The 22,582-nt window shown below is 38.1% G+C and overlaps 1 protein-coding gene across 4 annotated transcripts in view; it reads left to right on the top strand.

Annotated features, from left to right (window-relative positions):
• The window catches only part of Kcnh7 (potassium voltage-gated channel subfamily H member 7), a 446,991-nt gene extending 424,854 nt beyond the window's left edge, over nucleotides 1–22,137 (top strand). For all 4 annotated transcript variants that reach the window (XM_028864467.2, XM_028864506.2, XM_028864388.2 and 1 more), the window contains 3 exons: nucleotides 4,131–4,299; nucleotides 13,778–13,970; nucleotides 15,647–22,137. In XM_028864467.2, the coding sequence (XP_028720300.1) occupies nucleotides 4,131–4,299; nucleotides 13,778–13,970; nucleotides 15,647–15,913 (629 nt within the window). In that variant the 3' untranslated portion in view covers nucleotides 15,914–22,137. The remainder of the gene's footprint in view (nucleotides 1–4,130; nucleotides 4,300–13,777; nucleotides 13,971–15,646) is intronic.
• The last annotated feature ends 445 nt before the right edge of the window (nucleotides 22,138–22,582 follow it).

Below are 22,582 nucleotides of genomic sequence, written 5' to 3'. Positions count from 1 at the left end.
GCTGCATTTGTAGGGGACCTGGGCTTGGTTCCTAGTTCCCACATCCATCTAGTGGTACATAAATGCATATAACTCCAGTTCCTGAGGATACAATGTCCTTTTCTGGCATGTGCTACACATGCATGTGCTACACATGCAGACAAGCAGCACACACATATATACACATAATAAAAACAAACACATATTTTAAAAGACAATATCGTGAAACATTAAAAGATTATAACAAAAAGGAAGAAAACCAGGATGCTCTGCTGGGAGGAAAGAAAAGTATTTCACTGAGAAGGTAGACACTACTCACCATCATCATCATCATTCCACAGGAATGCCCAACAACAAAGTGTTGTTGAGTGCAAGATGGTTAGGCTTTCTAATTTCCCAGAGTTCCTTTCCCTATCATGTCACATCAGCTTTTATCATGATGTCACATGGCAATAAGCTAAGAATTTATGCAAATGTCCTCTAGACAACCTAAAATCTTGATGAAGTGCATGGAAATAGTATCTCATTCATCACAGGGGAAGAATAGAATAGTAGATGTGATTATCAAATGTCCCATTTTAGTTATTTATGAAAATGGATTCTGGGTAGTACTAAAAATAGAAAACAGGTTGTATCCTGTAAGTCAAAGTTCTGAAGAACTAAGTGAACAATAACTACTATGTGCAAAATAATTGTAAGATGATTTTTGTAAAAACATGTTTTCTCTTTGAATATTAGGCTCTCAAGTGACAAGTCATTAAAGATATTTTTGAGGTTTTGACTTTATAATGATTCTCTTTGACAGTGAATTCAAATGCCTTTCATTTCATAATTTTTCTTCTTCCAACTTTTAATTAACTCTTTTCTGTGCCCAACAAATTATATTTTCAGATGATTTTAACATCTCCAAATATCCATGTTTTCAAAATTCATAATGTAATCCACATTCAAGTCACAAATAATTATCTTGATAATGCATAGCTATCAAGATAAGACATGCAAATAGGCATGCCTATTGACAAATGAAATTGATGACACAAAGCTTCAGTCAAGGTGACATGCATTTAACATGACTAATTAATATAATTAACCAGTGAAGAACTTAAAAACTTGATTCCCTGCAAAGATCACTCCACAGAAACTTTCCAAGTGCAATGCTATATATTGTAATGAACTTCAATATGTAAGTGTAACGACTGCAGATCCAAGTGCTGCATTCTGACAGTTTAGTTGCATTAGCAATGGGCAGTTTCACTCCCTTGTGTTCTGAGACTTGTCATCCCAAAGAAGGGTTTATTTAAGCAAAACTTTAAAAAGAAAAAAATGAAATTGACTCTGGCCTTCCTAATGCTGAGGTCAAGTATAGATTCTAGTGAAACTGTGAACCCTGAAAATGAAGGTTTACCCTCTGTTCATCCATTTGCAGAAATGTGTCTTGCAACTATGGCAACATTTTCCAAGGCAACCAGTGCAGATACTGTCTGAGCTATTTTTAGAAAGTGTCTACAAGGATGCTCATTTGATTAAGACAACTAACCAAGGTTTCTCCCTTTGAACTCTTTATTTTTTTCATTCTGCCATTAAAACAAATTAATCACATATCTCTAAATTTTAATTAAAAATTAAATCGTAATCAAGGAAGCTTCAGTCTCACAGTACACATTTTATTCATTTCTACTCAGATAATCCTTTTTTCAAGCATCAAAGAAAAATACTATCCTCCATAATTTACTGCATGTGATTCACCAGCATCGTTTAAAAATCAATGTGTTACATGATTGTAAAATGAGGGGGCTGTTAAGCAGAGGCAGAAATTCAATGAGGTTACTTGGCATAAAGCTCATGAGGACTTTACATAGCCTTCCATGCAATCCGTTCTCAGTCTCTCCGAAGAAATGTTCCTACAAAAACTGACTGTGGAGAAACAGGAGGGCACAGTCCCTGGCATCTCCACATGCTAATTTAGCATCACCAGCACAGAGCAGAAGATCTAGTTTATGTAGACACTGTGCTGTGGTTTTGCATTTTAAGTTGGTTCAAATGTCCTGTGGACAAAAAACAAATCACACTTCTCAGTGAAATCTGTGGTTTTACCTTTGTATTCACATTTCTTCCTGTCCGGCAAAACTTGAAAAGAAGCAATACACTGACACTGTAGAAAAACGTTGAACACCAAGATCCTGCAGGCTAAAGATGCCATAATCAGGAGCCTTCTCTGGATATCACAGGGAAGTTTCTGAGGTCTGTTAGCCATTTCCACAAAACAAGGAACCTGGCCTTGTTTTTCACATGCTGTCTTTGGTTATGTTAATTTCTTCCTTATAGCCTCCCCTACTGAGATAGAAATAAAAAGCACATCATTAGAGACTTTTTTGTGCATTCAGTGATAAACAGAGGGAGAGAAAACCCAAGGAAAAAGAATAGTTTTCTTTCTTTCTTTCTTTTTGTTATCTGCTTAGAAAGGGGGAGTACAATGCACCCCCCAGTGAGCTTTCAGAGAAGCCATAGGAAAGGAAGTCTCACAGTTCTGTTCCCTATTTCTAGAATCAGAGCTAATCCTGCCCAATTTAGATACTTTCGGTCCTTTTTTTTTAAAATAGCTGAGGATGTAAATTCCTTATCTTTATGTAATAACTTTCCTTGCCGTTTAATCATAGCTACTTGTTAAGACTTTCTTTTAAAATGTCTCTCGAACCCAATCACATTCCATAACCCAGAGCTACTTCCATGGGAAAACAAAGACCCACTTGAGGTACATCTTCCCTCCCACCAGCTCTCCCACGAAAGAAAAAAATGCCCTTTTCTTTGTTGCTGAGATAATCTTCCACATCTAGTTCCATTTCTTCACTGGTTTTATTTTCTTACCCTTCAGACATTTTGTAGAAGAAAGTGGATTCAGAGCATTACAACTCTTGATAAAAATGAGGAAGAAGGTAGTATACATTCAGAGATTTTAGGAGAACAATACTACAAGAGGTTCATAAAATGACTCATTCTATGAAACACGGTCACATCATTCTCAATTGAATTCTTTAGGGTCACAGTCTTTGTCTTCAGTTCCTGATGCTTAGCAGAATCTGGAATTTAACACCCGGCACACCAGAAAAGGAGAATTGAGCACATAAGAAGTTTGTTCTAAAGTATATTAACATGAAAAATATTAATAACAAAAGATTCACAAGAAGAAAAGTCTAGAAAGCAATGTGATTATATTAAATATAGTACAAAAGTATCTTTAAGGAAGTTGAAGGCATAGGACAGTAGCCGAGGACCTTCAAGACTTCTCATCTAGAGACTGTGGCTCCTTGGCTCAGCACTGGGCTCCGATGGTCTAAGGGAAACACCCTGAAGAGCCACACCTCTCTCTTGACCTTCTTGGGCTCAAGCAGAACCATATATGTGCAAATTACCTTATGGGTAGGGGTGCTAACAATCTTATGTTTTGGGTAAGACAATGCAAACCGAACTTGTTATTTTCTCCCAAATTTAATAGTATAACAAACAGCATGGCTGTCGGATCACTTTGAATTTGTCCATCATGTCTTCTCAGCACCAATAAAAAGATGGAAAACATAATAACCTGAAAAAAAAAATCTGTTACAGAATTTGAATCCTATGAAAAGAGATGAGGGAAGTAAGATAGGCAGCTTAAGGCTAAGGTTCTGCTACAATTTGGAGAAGGTGGTTGTCATGTCCTTGAAATCCTATGGTTCTCTCTGTTTTGGGTTATGCCTGGAGATACTAATAGGTATCTTTGAATCTCCAGTAGTAGGTTTCTCTGCCGACACAATAAGCCAGATGAAGCCATATTAAAAGTCCATGTTTAATAAGCAAAGTGCCCTCAGGTGACTCTCCAGCCCCTGCCCCCCCCCCAGAAGTGAGGTGGGGGAGGGAAGACGAGAAATCATATGGCAGGTGTAGGGACCAGAGCTTAAATACCATGTAGATGCAGTCTTGAGCAGCTCCTGGAAAGGAGCCGCAGGTTGGCGAGCTTCCTGAGAAGAGCGGGATTTAGAATGGGGTGGACGGTTATGAGGCAAAGGGGAGCTTCCAACTGAACAGATCCTCCTAGTCTGCCTTGCAGGTGTCTTTGTTTTGTCAAGGTAAAGGGGCTTCCAAAGCAGCTGACATCTGTCTTCTCTCTCCCACAGATATCACTGATACACACAGCTGGGAAAGAGAGCCTGCCAGGGCTCAGCCTGAAGAATGCAGTCCCTCAGGACTTCAGAGAGCTGCCTGGGGGATCTCTGAGACTGAAAGCGACCTCACCTATGGGGAAGTGGAGCAAAGGTTAGATTTACTTCAAGAGCAACTTAACAGGTAAATGAGTAGCTGAAGCAAAAGCGGAATTTATTTATGTACATTACATTAAATAAAGAATACCGAGGCCGGGCGGTGGTGGCGCACGCCTTTAATCCCAGCACTCGGGAGGCAGAGGCAGGCGGATCGCTGTGAGTTCGAGGCCAGCCTGGGCTACCAAGTGAGCTCCAGGAAAGGCGCAAAACTACACAGAGAAACCCTGTCTCGAAAAACCAAAAAAAAAAAAAAAAAAAAAAGAATACCGAGGAACACTAAATTTAGAAGACTTTTGCCATCAAGCACCCTATATTTGCTTACCATTTGTATATCATTTGCACTGGTTGCCTTTAAAACTCCTTTTGCCCTCAAAATAATTTACATTTCACTTCTTAACTGACAAACTTCCTTCTTTTAATCCTTGTATATTATTTAGTTGTTCCTGAATTAGTCCTGAGCTGTGACATTTTTAAAAAAAAAAAATAATTATTAAGTCAACTTTTCAAAAATGTTAATTTTTTTAAAAGCTCCCAAGCTAAAGATGAGGGACTTCCTCCCTCATCCTTTCCTTTGATCTAGACAAATATAATATGAGGAATAATTTTAATTTTGGGGAAAAAGGTAACACTTTATTCAAGCCTGTATTAGTTCTTTAAGGTTATATTGGTCAAAAACATCTAGAAGAGACAAGCAAGTCTCTGAGTGCTAAGCCTGGTTGATCTGCATGGCGAGTTCCATACCAGCCAGGGCTACAGCAGAGTGAGAATCTGCCTCAAAAGAAAATGTTAGATAAAGACTGATAGCTGCCCTGAGTGTGTTTGGAAATTTGTTTTATACGGTGTTGACTTCAAGTATACTAGAAGGTAAGTATCTCAAAGATACAACAGGATTTGTTAAAGAGGCAAGAATGGATAATTAATGCATTTCCTATAGGCCTTATGAAGAGCATGCTACCTGAAACCTGATTATACAACTTTTTTCCTCTTTGACACACTGGTCTTCCCTGTCTGTAGTGTGGACACAAGAACCAGAGTTTAGCTTTCCCTAGACAGACCCACAGACAAAAACTAAACTCCTATATAAATGGCATCTGCTGCCTCTGTCTAAGATAAAAGGGATGGAGCACCATGCCATGACTGTCGCCTCTTCTACAGTCACAGAATTTACTGGGCTTTTATGGATAAAGCACACAAAGAGTCACGATAAGAATACATCAAGTGCAATTAAAAAGTCAGCTTAATTTGGGGAGAAAGTTATCAACCCAGAGCTGCCAGGATATTAAATTCTTTCCATCTTTTTCATAACTGTCAATCTTCTTATTATATCACATTTCCATTCAATCTTTCATACACCTTGGAATTACCTAATTAGTGTGTTTGTGTATATTGTGTCCAAAATACTTGCATACTCTTCTATACTCAATGTGTCTATGAATTTTGTCCATATGACATAAATTATTTGCTTATAGAATGGCCAGGATGTGGCATGCCCACCCCCCACCCCACCCCCACCCCCCACCCTCCCCACCACCACCATAGGCTTATGTGCTGAACACCTGGTCCCCAGCAGGTGATGGTGTTTCAGAGATTGTATAACCTTTGAAAGGTGAAGCTTAGCCGGAAGAAGTGAGTCACTGTGGGCAGGCTATGCAATGTATAGCCCAGCATACTTCCCGACCTACCTCTGCTTCCTGGTCTACCCAGATGTGAGCAAGCAGCTTCATGTACCTGCTGTCATAGCTGAGAGCCATTCTTACTGCCAGGACTTCCTTTCCATGATAGACTGTACCCTCAGACTCTGAGCCACAATAAACCTCCAGTTTTTCAAGCTGCTTCTTCTCAGGTATTGAATCACAGCCATGAGAAAGGAGCTAATGGAATTCACTTATTATTATCTGTACTTAATTCTATTGATTTTGTCTATGCTGGTAGTAGTGGTCATTGTTGCTCTTCTTGGAAGAGAGAGTAAGTAAATGATGGAGACAACGGTGCTTTCATTAGCTCAATAGTGTGTAGAATTGGTTAGCCTAGGTGAATCTTAACTATGTATATTGTCTGGACCAAGTCATTTAACATTCCTAGAATCAAGGTTTCCGTATCTACCAGCAACATTGCTCTTTTACAGACATATCTTGGTATCCACAAAGGATTGGTTCCAGGATATCAATTAGATACCACAACCCACATTTGCTCAACTTTTTACACAAAATAACACCATTTGCATGTAACTTACCCATAATCCTCCTGCATACTTTAAATCATCTCTACATTACCATAAAGCATAATACAACGTAAATGCTGTATCCATAATTGTTACATTGTGTCTTTAATGAATAAAAACAGGAAAACATTTATCCATGTCTAGTGCAAATACAGATTCTTCTCGATGCAGAATTTATAGTCTGTTTGTACATGCTGTACAAAATGGAGAATGTGTGTGCAGCGAGATGATGCTTAACTATCATTTGACTTTATCTGCTTTACTGTTATTCTCTTGCTTCACATACACCCCTAGGTTTGCACCAGTCTTGGGGACTAAGATCAAGATTATAGTGTTCCTTTGTTGTCTAGTCATAAATACCAAGAGTGCTTATAAGACATAGAAAGATTAGTACAAAAAATATTTTCATTGTGTCCGAGAACTGAAAATAAAAACTTTTAAGTATTTACAACTAGAACACATTTGAGTTTAACCGCACGTTAGTGATGATATTTGTTGCTTTTCTTACATTAGCGTATCTCACATATTTTTCCACTGATACAAGTAGTACTATCTCTTTTGACCTGCTTCCAGTATCTGCAGACACTTCTGACCATGTTTTGAATCGTTGTCACAATTAGTAGTTCTTCTTGACTAACTTTTCGGTTATTTCTGACATCTTTACCTATGTTTTATGGCATGTCTTCTTAGCCAATTTTAAAGCTGGATGTGTGGTGCTTTCATGCACTTGATCCCCAACAGCTTCTTTTCCAATTTGTTCTACAAAGTAAAATACATAGAAAACAGAATTGAAAAGGTCAGTCTAAATCGGACTCTACTCTTCAGAGGGAGTCCTAGAACTCTTCTGAGAGCTGCATCTGCCCTGGTTGACAGGTCTGCATTGAAAAATACAGACCTGTGAATTCTTATATTGTTGTCCAATACAAAAACAAATATGAAATCTAAAATATAATCAAAACAAATATAAATAATATACCTTGAGTGGTCTTAGCTTCAACCTCTTTTTTTTCCCCAGCATTAATGACCAATTAAGCTACATGTAGGCTTAAAGGGTTACACAAGTGTTCTTAAATATTTACATTGTGTGCCTAGATATATACATAGTTGGGGAAATTACAAATGCTTGATCCCACAGCAGAACTTCTCAAGCTTTAATGTGCATTCAGATCACTGGGTAAGTTGTAGAAATGCAATTATAAGAGAGTAGGTCTGGATCTTGCAGAGTCCACATTTTAACAGGCTGCCAGGGATACTCAAGGAACACAAATAAGATGACCTAAAAATGTAAAACTTGTTGGCAATGGCCTTTCTATTGCAGAACACACAAAGCAATGTGTCTGCCTTCCACTACCATGACATTCAGTACTGCTTCATTTTCTGTTACAATTTATTATCCATGTCCTTCACTTACTTTTTTTAGTGTTTATATGATATGTGTATGTGCAGATATGCAATGTGTCAAGATGCATATGTGAGGGTTATGCTTATGTACATATGTGTACATGTATAGAGGTCCAAAAATGACACTAGCTGTCAATCTTGTTCATTTTCTAACTTACTTATTCATTCAAAGTTTCTCAACTGAACTCAGAACTTGTCAGTTAGCTACCATAGCTATCCAGGCTTGTCTGGGTACCTCCCTTCTCTGCCTCCTGAGTGCTGGAATTACAGATGGCAGCCACATCTGCCCAGCTTTTCATGTTAGTTCTGGGAATCCAAATTCTGGTGCTCACACATGTCCTGTCAATAATGAGATCACATTCAATTGTCATTCATCACGGTGTTCTGATCTCTCCTTCCTACCTAATGTCATCCTGATTGAAAGCAGGTCTTTGAGTAAAACTGTTCTTTTTCTACAACTTTATGCTATACTAACAAAAAAAAAAAAAAAAAAAAAAAAAACTAAAACCAGGCTACTTTGTGATTTAAATGAGTCTTAAGTTTAACTCCCTGTAATTCTTTCAAAGTACTTTATTTATTCTAAAAAGACTCCATTCTAATTCAGCAAATAGACCCTCGCCATAACATGAAAATAAATATTATGCATTGTACAGACACATATTACTATACCCTCCTTTGCTGAAATGCCCAACCCAAGTATCAATCACCTAATTCATTTTTTTAAAAGTCTTAAAAACATGTATACAAGATTGTACTTATGTATTTAGGAATATATATATGTGTGTGTGTGTGTGTGTATATATATATACATATATATATATATACATAAATATATATAATAAATATATATAAAATGTATGTAACAACAATTAATGCAAAACGAGGCCATGGATTTGAAAGAAAGTAAGAAGGAGTATATGGGAAGGTTTGGAGAGAGGAATGGCAAGGCAAAATGATGTAATTATATTATAATCACAAAGTAAAATAGTAATTTTGTAAAGTGTTAAAATAATATAGGAAAGGAGACTGAGGAACATCTCAGAAAGGGCACTATGAAGTACAATGTTTATAGGACTTTGGAGTCTGGGCCTTCACAAAAGGGAACTGTGCTGACTTTCCCAGACTGTGATAAATATGCTAGAGGAGCGATTTCAAAGGAGGCAAGTTTTACATCAGCTCACGGTTTCAGACGTTGTCTTCTGTGGTGATGAAGGACATGATGGCAGGAAAACCTGGTGGGCACAGCTTGTCTCATGGCACCCAGGAAACACAGAGATAACAGGAAGGTGTCTAGAGTAAGATCCATCCCCCACAGATACACTCTCAGTGAGGCACTTCCTCCAACTTGGCCCCAACTATGAAGGTTTCCATTGCTTCCCAATAATGCCTTCAAATTCCAAATCTACCCATGGGTTAATGTAGTGATTAGGTCGGATTCCTTGTGATCCAGTCATGTCTCCATGACTCGATTAACCTGCCTGAGACTAATCCTTCAACATATAATCCTTTTGAAAATACCATTTATACCCAAACCGTAAAATTAAAAAACTATACAATTGTGCAAAATTCATGACATAATACTTTGGAATTTACAGGAAAAGAGAAGCGAGACTTAGCAAGACTCGGTGAAGTTTGATTAGGAAGCTGTTCCGATGAGCTGATTTGTAGCTATTCCTGTGCTGATACACCTAGCTCTTAACCTAGTCTCATTTTTCTTATGCAAAATTTCCTTGCAACAAACAACTAAGTCAAGTTGATAGAGAAAGTCCTTAGTCTTATGTGAGTAGTATTAGCACAGATGGTGTCCAGTCTCACTCTACACCGGCCACTTGACTTTTCATGACGTTCTCATGTGAGAAGTCCCACTTACAGCAACAGACTGCATTATCGGGAGAATAGCTGCTGGAGCCCTACCTTCCTGTAAATGTGTCTGACATACACATTATTTAAATAGAATCTGTTTTAAAGACATTTTTTTTCCTCAAAGGCTTTTCAGGACTCAGAAATATCATCATCTTGAATCTGACTTGTCAATGAAGCTTTTATTCCAGTATCCACAGATAAGTCATTTTACATTCAGTAGTGTATCTCGGCAACGATAGTAAAGAGCATCATGTAATCCAGTCACTACTTAGATGTTGTCATTGATAGGATAAATTTGTACAGATATTCATAAGACGTTTGAATTGGAATTTTATTTCAGGGCTAGGGAGAGGAGAGAGATTGTTATGGAAGCTCATCAAAGATGATACACTCAGACTGAGTGTATAGCCAACTGAAAGTCTTTATTCAAGCCAGCTGGGACCACACCCAAGGGTTTGGGAGACCGAGGTGTGGGCCCTACTGTCCAGAATATAAAGATTTTTAAAGGTGGAAACCACATCCTGGCATCTCACTGGCAGCTGCAGGAAGGGCTTTGCAGAAACAAGCAGTTTTAACAGAGGCTAAGTTAGCTAAGACATCTTGACCTTGGGTTCCTAGAATAGAGTTGAGTGGTTTCTCATGGGGTCTCCATCAAGGAGATCAAATTCTAGTTAAATCTGAAATGGCCTCAGCAAGAATGTAAGACCTCTCTCTGCCTTGTCTTGCCCCATAACAAAATTGTTCTGAAAGAGTTAAATGCGGGAAGAATTATTGGTGCAGAAAAAAAATTGTGTTGAACCTTAAAGTATGAGATGAAAAATTGATTCATAAGACAAAATAATAATTCTGTTCTATTTAATTTGTAACACAATTACATAAGGCATTTAGGCATCAACCAGTTGATAGCTGTACTTTTTCATTCTCAGGGTGCAGCTGCGACACAATATGACAAATCAGACATGTTTTATAAGCTATTGGTATAAAGAATATTAAGGCACTTTCTGGTTATATTTACCAATGGAAGAAAATCTATAAGACTATATTATAATTCAAAAAGACAGCTTTTGAATGTTAATATTAAGAGGTAAAAAGACCCTATTGTCTGGCACACCTGTAATTCCACTAACTCCAGAGACTTGAGAAGAAAGTGCTTGGCTAGTCTAGTCTCCCTACACAGGAAGATACTATCTCAAAATTAAAATTAGAAATAATATATAGCTTTTATAATGTTTCTCAGATTTTTATTTTCTTTAAAAACAAAGCTAATTTCCATAAATGAGTGTATTTAACTGGGCAAATAGTTCTAGGATTTATTGCTCTCTTTTTTAAAAAAAAAATCAATTGGTAAATCATAAGCACAAATACGATAATTCAAAAAACCTTCTAAAAAGGCATATGGTCCAAATTTTGTTCTTACACCCATAAAATCCCTTATCTTAAGCTGTCCACACTGAGGACCCAAATTGTCAGTGAGGGTTTCAGCACCAGATGTGTGTGAGGGAGCACAGTAAAGTAACTGCTGACATGAATGCTCCATCGTACGGTTAAAGGGAGGGGGTTTTGTTTTGTTTCTTTGAGATAGAAAACAGCCAGAGTCCAGAGCAGCAGACTGGACAGGTCTGAACCATCTGCAAGAGAGGGGAGAAGAGCTGGAGATAGAGGGTAGAGAATAGCAGGAGGCTGGAGTAGTGATCACTGAGTTATAAGGAGAATGAGTAGCTGGGGGGAGGGAGGCCCTTCAGCAGAAGGGGTTTAGGGTACAGGAGGAGGTGAGAAGGCCTAGGATGTCAGCATCAACTTTGAAATATATAAAAAGTACTTGTGAGTAGGGACTGAGGGAGCCTGAGGCTACCTTGATATACTGATAGGTGCTAGAGGTATAGTCAATGGAGAGCCACATGTTCTTTCTGCCAGAGGTAAAGGAAATGACTCATTTTGGCAGATGGGGACTGGTTTCACAAGCGGCTGAGGAATGCTGGCCTTTGTCTAACTGCCAGAAATCCTCCATAGTCCAGGTTAAGCTCCTTTCTGGATATTTGGACAGCCCTTTGGAGTTTGGAGAATTGGAGTTTCCTTTGGACCTGGCACAAACCAATTATATTTTGTGATTATTCTCTTGAAATTTATTTTAAAATGAGTGGTTGAAGACTTGTGAGCTTTGGAGAAAGCAATGGTTACTTTTACATTGTGCAAGCCAGATGGGTCATAGAAGCAAGTAAAATTGAAGTTTGCTTGGTCTCTTAAATACCAAAGCTCTGGACCACAGACAGGAAAGGTATTTAACGTTTAACAGCACTGAACATTAAACAAAATAAAATAAAATGAACAATAAAGAAAGCATGATGAGTGTAGCATCAATCTTAAAAGTTCTTATTAATAAAATCAAACCTGAGTCAGGTATTGGGGTGAACTGGAAGATCAGAGAACCAGAACAAGCCATAGCTATCTCACCTTGCCAATTCCTCAGCTGGTCCTGTTTCCTCAGACTGGAAGCCTCTGAGTCCTCATCGAGAATGAATCTCAGCTGAACTGTGTTGCTCCAAAGCCTGAAAGCTTAACCAGTTAAATGCTTCTTGTTTCTGATCTTCACGTCTTATATATCTTTCCTTTCTACCATCACTCCCTGGGATTAAAGGCTCGCTTCTGGGATTAAAGGCATGTGTCACCATGCCTGGCTGTATCCTTGAACACGTGGATTTCTGCCTAGCTCTGCCTCCCAAATGCTTGGATTAAAGGCGTGTGCTACCACTGCCTATCCTCTATGTTTAATATTGTGGCTTTTCTGTCTCTGACCCCAGATAAGTTTATTAGGGTGCACAATATTTTGGGGAACACAATACCACCACAGATGAGTCATGTATAGAACTTGCTTTGAAGAGGAGAGAGGCAAGATAAAATAGTATGTCTTAGCCAGGGTTACTGTCTATTCCTGTGACATGTCCCTGCTCCCAGGACCAAAGCAAGTTGGGGAGGGAAGGGTTTATTCAGCTTATGCTTCCATATTGAAGGAAGTCAGGAAATGAACTCAAACAGGGCTGAAACCTAGAGGCAGGAGCTGATGCAGAGGCCATAGAGGAGTGTTGCTTACTGGATTGCTCCCCATAGCTTACTCAGCCTGCTTTCTTATAGAACCCAGGACCACCAGCCCAGGGATGGCACCATCCACAATTCTCTTGGCCCTCCCCCATCAATTACTAATTAAGAAAATGCCCTACAGCCAATGTCATGTAGGCATTTTCTCAGTTGAGGTTCCCTCCTTTCAGGTAACTCTCGTTTGTGCATCAGAACATAGTGAAAATACGAATTTTGTAAGAAGTTTTCCCGAGATGTAGTAATCTTAAAGAAGTATATTACCGGGGCTCAGCAGTTAAGAGCACTGGCTGCTCAAAGTACACAGGTTCAATTCCCAGCACCTACATGGTGGCTCACAGCTGTAACTCCACTTCTAGGTGATCTGACACCCTCATACAGACATGCATATAGGCAAAACACCAATGCACTAAAATTTTTTTTTAAATTTAAAAAAGAAAAGAAATATGTTACCGAGTTCTTCTTTAAAGGGGGGCAAAACAGTTCACAAACAGTTGAGTAAAAACCTAAGCAAAATTAGATAATTATTGACCACAATATGCCACATGTGATTTATACTTTAAAATCAATAAAGTTTTGGTTTTGGACTACCAGGTGAGTTCCAAGAAAGGCGCAAAGCTACACAGAGAAACCCTGTCTTGAAAAAAAAAAGAAAGAAAAAGAAAAAAATCAATAAAGTTTTGTAGAAATAAAGTAGTATGTACCATCTGCCTTTCTGTTAGTTCCTGCATAAGAAATCAATGGTCTGAGTCAGAGTAATTGATTCTAATAGAAAGGATCAGGTTGGAGAGTCCCTCTGCCACTCTCTTGTCTTTCCCATTCAGGGCAGCTCATCGTTCTGTTTGTTGGCAATGCTGATGCTTTCTCAGATGCCCTTACAAGTCATGACTCTTTAAGACTGTCTTTCCCCTTCCTGCATGTCTTGCAGACTTGAATCCCAAATGACCACGGACATCCAGACCATCTTACAGCTCCTGCAGAAACAAACCGCAGTGGTCCCTCCAGCCTACAGCATGGTGACTGCAGGAGCCGAGTATCAGAGACCTGTCCTCCGTCTGCTGAGGACCAGTCACCCCAGAGCATCCATTAAGACTGACCGGAGTTTCAGCCCCTCCTCCCAAGTGAGTGTGGATATTGTAAAGCTGGGGTGTCTCTTTGAGTGTATCTCCAGGATAACCTGAGTAAGAATCACATGTGGAAAATATGGACTTCCATTCTCCTCTGCTTCTGCTCAGGGTTTCTGTAATCTGGACCTGTGATTTTGCATTACATGTCCTTAAAAGTTGTGAACAATGGATTTAAAGAAAAATTTTAAACAGTATCATTTATGTGTACAAGCTTGTGTGTGTGTGTGTGTGTGTGTGTGTGTGTGTGTGTGTGTGTGTGTGTGTGTCTGTGTGTGTGTGTGGAGGGGGATGTGCAGAGGCCTGAAGATAAGCACTAGGTTTTCTTTCTAGATAGTTCTTCATCTTATTTTTTGAGACAGGCATATTATTATATGACAATGTATATTATTCTTAAGATAGCTCTCTCAATGAACAAACATCACTAATTTGGCCAGACTTGCTGGCAGTGATCCCCAGGTATCCTTTTGTCCCTGCCTCTCCAGTGCTGCCATTACAAGTACACAAAACCCAACTTTTCATATGGCTGCTAGTGATCCAAACGGTCTTCATGCTTGTAAGAAAGCTCCTTTCCCTGAACATGAACAGTCATTTCAAAGGAAATGCTATTACCCAAGAATCAACCTATGCAAACTAGCATACTGTAGAGATTTTAATGGTAAAGAATAGCTCTTGGCTAATAGAAGAAAAAGAAGAATGTCAGAGAAAAGCTTGTAACTTGCTACAGTGCCACAAGGCAGGATAGGTCTTCGAGAAGAAAAGAGATAGCAGTTAACTGGACTAGCTCTGAGGTTCAAAGGCAGTCAGGCTGGCAAACATGTCTGTGCCCTACTTGCCAGCAGACATCTCAAAGTTTTTATCACTTGAATGATAATCTACATGGTGAGACAAGACCAGTGAAGTGTCCGTATCCCGACTAATCCTTTTAGTAGTGCCCCTCTCAGTTAATTAAGCATCATGGGCAGCTGAACCTAAGAAAGATCATCTCAGTAAGAATGTACAGACAGTCTTGTGTACATCTCTGTATGGGATGTAAAATTTTCTAGAAAATGAAACTTGATAACAGAAGTTAGTGTGTCAAAAGGAAAATAATGACAATTTTTCTAAAATATAAACAGTAATTTCTCTCTTACTGGTTTTTAGTGGGTGGGATATACATACAACTATGTGTTTTCTATTTTGCAGTTGGTTTGGGCAGTAATTTCTGATAGGAATGATGATTTTATTTCCTTCATCACTTTCCTTCTTGGATAAGACTAGTCACTAAGAGTCATTTCTTAATCCAGCCTTCATTTTACATATCAACCACAGATTCCCCTGTCCTCCCTCCTCCCAACCCCCACACATTTTGATTGTTAATAGTTATTAATTAAAAGAAATTAAAATTATTTTATTAGTAAGAAGAAAAGAAAAAACTCAACCATACACAGCTCAAAGTGAATACTTAAAAAAAAACTGAACTTTTAAATCTGGCTTCAGGGTGAAATTAAAATTCTTTACTTGAGATAACAGACCCCCCCTTAGTTTAGGGGTCCATTTTAGAAAAGAGATATTATGTATGTGTTAACCACATACAATGAATGGGGAGAGCAAACACATACGAATTATGTGAATATGACTTATTTAACTATTGGAACGATTTATAAAAGCACATTTTCTTTTCTTTCTATCAGTGTCCTGAATTTCTAGACCTTGAAAAATCCAAACTCAAATCCAAAGAATCCCTCTCAAGTGGAAGACATCTGAACACAGCCTCAGAAGACAACTTGACTTCACTTTTAAAACAAGACAGTGATGCGTCTTTAGAGCTTCACCCACGGCAACGAAAAACTTACCTTCATCCCATCCGACACCCATCTCTGCCAGATTCTTCCCTAAGCACTGTAGGGATCTTGGGTCTCCATAGGCATGTTTCCGATCCTGGTCTACCAGGAAAGTAATCATTTTGTACTATTTCCTCCACATCCAATGTAAGTGCTTTTAATGGCTGTTTTCCTTTTTGTATTTAAATCCTCTCTACTTGACTCAGGGGCTCACAAGGTACCATTATATGCAAAAGTACTGTATATTTTTCCTAAATTGAAGCTTGTAAGGTAAAGTTGAGCAGTTAGGATGTAAATATACATAAGAGCTTTTGGTTCCAAATGTTCAAACTGCCAGCATCTCAAGGCACCTTATTTTTTAATTTTATTTTTTAAATCATGTGCATGTTAGGAAACTCCAGTTTCTCTTGCATGGAGACTCCTATGTACCGCTTTTACTGAATCAGTGCTTGATTATGAAAAAGCCTTCCGAGCAAATAAGAAACCGAGGAATGAAAGTGTTCATGAACGCAACTCAGATGATCCTCAACTTAGGGGAGTTCAAGGGGGCTGGGGATAAGGGAAGTTAGTCACTTTGGAGAACAGATTTCCTTCTGTATTGACATGTTTGTAGTTACTTACCTTCATTTCCTATAATAATTTAAAAGAAAGATACAAAGTTTGAGTTATACATATCAGTCAGAAAGGGAGCTAAAATCCAAAAGTACCAAAGGATATAGTTCTTTCTTAATAAATATGTAGAACTTCAGATCATGTGGAAGAAAAGACATGTGAGGTTTCAACAGGAACTCAGGCCCTGGTTTCATGTCCCAGGTTATGTAAGACCTTCGACAAAAGCTACTCATTCTGGAGAGGTGACAGGACGAAGATGTCCCAGGCTTCCACTGTTGAGGAAACTGCGAGAAGCAGTCACCTACTCCCAGCTTTCTGGGAGCTGCAGTCTCTGGGCGGGTGAGCAATCTGTCCCCAAGGAGTCTCTATACCCTGCTTTTAGGGAGGGTATAAAGTGGGAGGAGAACAGAGAGACCTTTGTGGATTTCTGCCCCATTTTCTGACAGATTGAGGAGTCACAATGTTTCCCTGAGCTTGTCTTCAGCTAAACAATTATGAATATATGACAACATCAGTGAGAGAACAAAATTATCTCTCTAGTAAATTCTTTCATAGCTTCATTCACAAGCTACCTAAAATTTTTTACAGTAGTGCATTTTTCTGAAGTCTTAAAATGAAGATTATTTTGTGTTGGGGTGGCTCTTAACATGCCACTTACAAAAAGGATAGCCACATTTTTTTCAGATTTATATGTGAGAGCAATCTTGCATTTGATTAAATAGTACATACCCACATTTTTTAAAAATATGCGATTTCAGAGTATTTTTCAGCAAAACTCTTTCATTAAGAATGGGTTGTTTCCTTGCTTTTCCCAGATGTAACAAACAATGTTCATTGGTCCACCTAGAAAATTCTTAAGTTAATTGAAAATTAAGTAAAAAATCCATTACATATAATTTGGGCTGATTATATGTTGATTCCATCCCAGGATATATATAGTAGAAGAATATAGTCTAACACCTTTTAGTGTTAGGTATTGTTTGGGCAAAGGAGGTGGCATTTGGATCATAAAATCAACAAAAAAAAAAAAATACAATTTATAATTCTAATTGGTCAAACTCTAGTTAAATTCTATTTTCAACTCAATTATAATTTAAAAAATTATCAGAGACTAACCCTTTGTGTTCTTTCCTCATGAACAAACATATAGAAAATTTGTTGAAGGCTTCTTAATTTTTCTACTAATTCTTACACTCCTACAGAGCTTTAAATAGTAGTTTATGTGTACATTATTAAATGGTTGAATTTTCCTTCACCTTCAACACTAATCATTAACCCACTTAAAATGCAAGCAATTTATTAAATGTGCATGACACTATTACTCTATTTAAAATGTGATTAGAGTGACCTTAAATTGTTCCCTATATACTTTTAAGCAGTCACAGAATTTGCCAGTCTGACCTGAGTGGAAGGAAATCTACACATAGACATGTTCTTATTCTCAATTTAAGAAAAGTAATCGTAAGTGATTGCGTACCTATGGCATAAGACCAGTCAAGTCAACCAAAAGTATAATAATTAGAATGGTCTTCCCAAATCATTTGATATGGTACAGATACAAATGTGGACTCCTGGCCACTTTCATTCACTTACTCAGCAAACATTCGAATGAGGTGCCACACACTGGAGAGTCACTCAAGTAGCGAATGAGTTAGGTGTGGTGTGGATTTAGGGATCTTCTTTTCATATTGGGGCACATTCTGCAGCTGCAACACATTTCCTGAGGACTATTCTCCCTCAGCTCCACAAGCATTCAGCATAAATTCCCAGCTATTGCTCATTTGTAAGGAGAGAGGGTTTGGCAGGTGAGGAACTGAGGCTGGTTGTTTGATCTGATTAGTGGATGCTCCAGCTGCAGCATTTGGTATGACATGCATGCAATTTGGCCTATTGTAAGCCTCCATTTATATTTCTTTATAAAAAACCGAGCATGCAGAAAAGGGAAGGTAAGGGGTGGTATACAAGCATCCAGCCAGTTTAAATTCTAGCACAATCCAAACTCCTTCCCTTCTCAATTCCTCCACATAAAATAATTGTATGCTGTTTAAATCGTAAGTCTGAGAGAGTTGTATAGGAACATAAAGGGACTTTTTTATCGTATAGTATATTTTTTTAAAAGTGCCCAAGCAACATAAACATACACATAGTCATAAATGTCAGGTGAACAGACAGTTTAACTGACTTATGAATAAGAAAATCAATCATCTTGATGTACAATGTGCATCCCCTTGTTCCAGCCTAAAAATAACTTTAAAATTGCATTACCCTATCTATCACTTATAGCAAAAGCAACCTGACACCTCCAACTTGGGGTCCTGCCATCCAACTACTGCGCCAGCCAAAAGGCAGTCCGGTAACTGCTTTCCTTAGAGGGACTTAGAAGCACGGACGTAACACCTTTCAGCTTCAACGTAAAATTATCATCTAGTCCCATGTCCGTAAAAAACAAACTGCTGTCTTAAATCTGACTTGGCTGAGCTGCCCTCCTACAGCTCTTAACTGCTGGTCAGAAAACTGCCTCTCAGACGCATCGCTTTATCCCAGCGGGGGGTCCCATACTTTAATTAGCTGATGAGAAAACCAGGAATAAAAAATACAGAAGTGATCTTTTTAATATAATAATCACTAATTCAACAAACAGGGCAAAGCAGGGAGCCAGTCTCAGACAACGTAAATTTCAAGTCCATTATAATGGACTGGCCATCAGAATTAAGTTTTCTACTCTAGTCAGGTATAGTGACATTGGGAATCAGGGTTAATATGTGCATATTAGAACTCAAGGTTGTATGGGCTTGAACCTGTGCAATGGCTCCAAAATACCTAAGAGAAAACATTTATATCCAAATGTCATTTTCAAATCACAATTTATACATTATAGGTAAGGATAAAAATGTATCACCTCCTCAGTATATATAAAAGAGTAACTAGTAAGAAATAACATGTTTTATAGCCAGGAAAAAAAGCAATTCAGGAAATTAAATCAATTAGAAATGAACTGTAACTCTGGCTATAATTTAATATAAGGGGCTCTATATTGTTTATTCATGGGTAAAACAAAACCAAAAAACATGTTCTCAATGTGTTAATTGGCTTCTTATTCAATGTTAAAAACCTTTAGATCAAAAAATTGAGTTGATTTCTCATTTTTAATCACAGTTTTATAGTAACATAAACATAAATGTCAATCTTGTACATTCAAAGAGGCACTTGGAGAGCAGGTTGCTGTGGAGTGGTCTTAAGCTGTTGTCCTGAGGTTAGCAGTGCTCAGATCACCTAAGAACTCAGAAACAAATGGTCCTGAGTCTCATCCCAGATCTACCAAATCAGAAACAGGAAGGCTGGGACCCAGCACTGATCCTTCAAGGAGCTCTCCTTAACATGGTCTGTATGCACACTAAAACACAGAGGTCCAAAAAGCATGTTCTGTAGTTAGGCCAACTCGATCCTAACAGTAGCTCTTCCATTCACATGCTGTGTCACCCTGAGTGAATTACCTTCTGAGAGTTTTATCCTGGGTCTTTAAAAATGAGATTATAGTCCTTGCCTCACTAAAGTCTGAGGAGAAACAAAATCTAATTTTAAAAAAAAGTGCCTGGCACACAGTAGGTGCTTAAAAAAAAAATCCTAATCGGTAGCATGGCCGAGCGGTCTAAAAAAACATCCTAAAATGCACCCCTGACCCCCTGCCAGGGACATGACATTAAAAACAACTAGGAAGAAAAAAATTTTCTTTTGAACAAGTGCAAAGTAACTAAATAGCTGCTTCCAAGACTGAAGTTTTTGATTCTGAAAAACTTAACTGTGGCTCAATCTTTCCCTTAATTTTGTGCTATTAACTCGACAGCTTTCAAGTAATGATATTGAGACTATTGGTGGTGACTCCCTCTGTTGCTCTGAATTAGTGTTAAATTCTGCAAGGTGAATTTCTGTAAAGGTGGATTCTATAAAAGCTAGTGCACCCACTGTGCAGTGTCTCCTTGGACATGATAGAGTTCCCAGATGGGTATCTGAAACTATTTACAAAATACAATTCAATTCTGAAAGTAAACACAATTGCTGTTTTTACAAACCCCAGAACTTCACAGGGGTAACGGCACTTTTCAGGCACCCAACTCCTTTCTCTCACCGCACACGTGCAGCCAGTAGATGGCAGACACCAGAGTTCTCGGTGAGGAACGCTGAAAATGGCAGAAAGGCGTGGTGTGGTAAAGCTGAACTCAAATCCTACCTGTTCCTTGTATGGGTGGGGAAAAAAACCCAAAGTGAGCCTCAGTATCCAAAATCATGTCCACGTGGAAGTGTGCAGAAGCCATGCTCCAGGTAAAGAAGCAAATCCATCCTGTGGTTTGCACATCACCACAAAGCGGTGTTCAGGCAGTGGTGTAATAACATTGATGATCATGTAAAAACATGTTCCATCATTTTTTCCTCCACCCAACTCTCCACATTGACACTCAGTATGTAACGAAATTCTACAAAGTGGTTTCGTGCCCCTGCCAATGATGAGGTTGTTAGCAGGAGACAATGTTTGTGTTGGGGCCACCTCTTCTGCATCAGCACCCAGGTGTTCAGCCAACAACTGTAGAGTGATGCATCCACAATACAGAAGTTTTCTCAGTTTGAGATCTTTGCCCCATCTCTCCCTGATTCCCCAAATGTTCTCTTTCAGATCTGTTTACTTGTGTCTCTTCTTAAAGTGGTGTTGTTAGCCTTTTAAAAACTGATGGGATATATTTCCAATGCTTTATAAAATATTAGGCACCATGACTAGGCAAGGTCCACCCATGCTTAGGATGTCATTATAGAGACTATAATGTATTTTGGTAAAATACACTTTGTTTTAATGACCAGTACAGAAAAACAAAATTCATAGAAGACACAGACTGACATTTGACAGCAAGAAAAGAAACTATCACAAAGATTATTTTGTTGACTAGTACATGAAAGTTGAGAAATGACTAATTGGAAGTTATTTTAAACTACCATGTTATAACTATAAATGAATATAAAAATATTCATAGAAATGGAATGTATTCAAAACTATATACTCAGTTGACCTGGTCTATCACTTTACCAGCCATGATCAAACTTTTAAACATGCACAGCAAGAACTATTACAACAGTGTTCTCAATTAAATCTTTTTTATTATGAGACGTAGAAATGTGAACATGGCTATTCTTTTTAAATTAATGTCAAAACTTAGATTAATTCCTGAACTATATTCATGTCATCTGTGATTCCCATTAGTTAACATATTTTGAAAGATGTGAAATAATTTGGGGCACCTGTGATTTCAAAGCTTTACATGTTTAACTCACATTCTTTGGACTTCTGGTATGTTATGATGCAATTTGAAAACTCACAATTGTGAGTAACCACAACTGTGAGCATTTTAACTGTATCAGTTTTCATTTTTATTTATATTGTATGTGAATGCATAAGAAAAGTCCACACCACATTCCTTATCCCTAATTGGAAGGAAAATTGAAGGATCGGTAAAGCTGTGATGAGCTCTTCCCACAAACTCCTCAAATGCTTACAGAGTAGCAATGAAATGGCATGGCACCCTTCTCCCAATGACACAAAAACACAACAAAAATGTCAAGAAGTCTCTACTTTACTCCGAGGCTCCCACTGATTTTAATGAAAGGCACATGGCCTCTTTATAGCTGAAATTTTCATTTCATAATTCTGATGAGAAAATATATTATCCCAGAAGGCTTGCCAGTCAATGAATAGTGTATTTCAGAAAAGAATGTGTGTGATCACTTGAAAATGTCAGTCATCTGGTATCCGGAAGCTCACTCACACCCTGTTACACAGAACTCTGGAATGCTTTAAACTACAGGAAACAATCGACCAAACACATACTACTTCATAGTCTTTATGCACATAATGTAGCATGGAATCACAATGCTTTTGAAATATCCTGTGCAGAAATCTTTATTTTTTAGCCAATATTTTCCTCAAAGGTTGGTATGTGGTGTTGACAGTGTAATCTATTTGCACAGCTAGTTTTGCAATAACCTTCTACAAATAACTGTATATAAGAAAAATGTAAATTTCATGTAAAAATGGTTGCAAAATTTTGGTAGCTGAAAGAACTATACAAGTTGTATTGAAAATATAGTATATATACCTAATTTAAGAATGAAACATAATTTCTCATCTAT

The sequence above is a fragment of the Peromyscus leucopus genome, chromosome 4, assembly GCF_004664715.2.
Source record: "Peromyscus leucopus breed LL Stock chromosome 4, UCI_PerLeu_2.1, whole genome shotgun sequence".
NCBI lineage: Eukaryota > Metazoa > Chordata > Mammalia > Rodentia > Cricetidae > Peromyscus > Peromyscus leucopus.
This window is presented reverse-complemented; position numbering and strand designations above follow the sequence as displayed.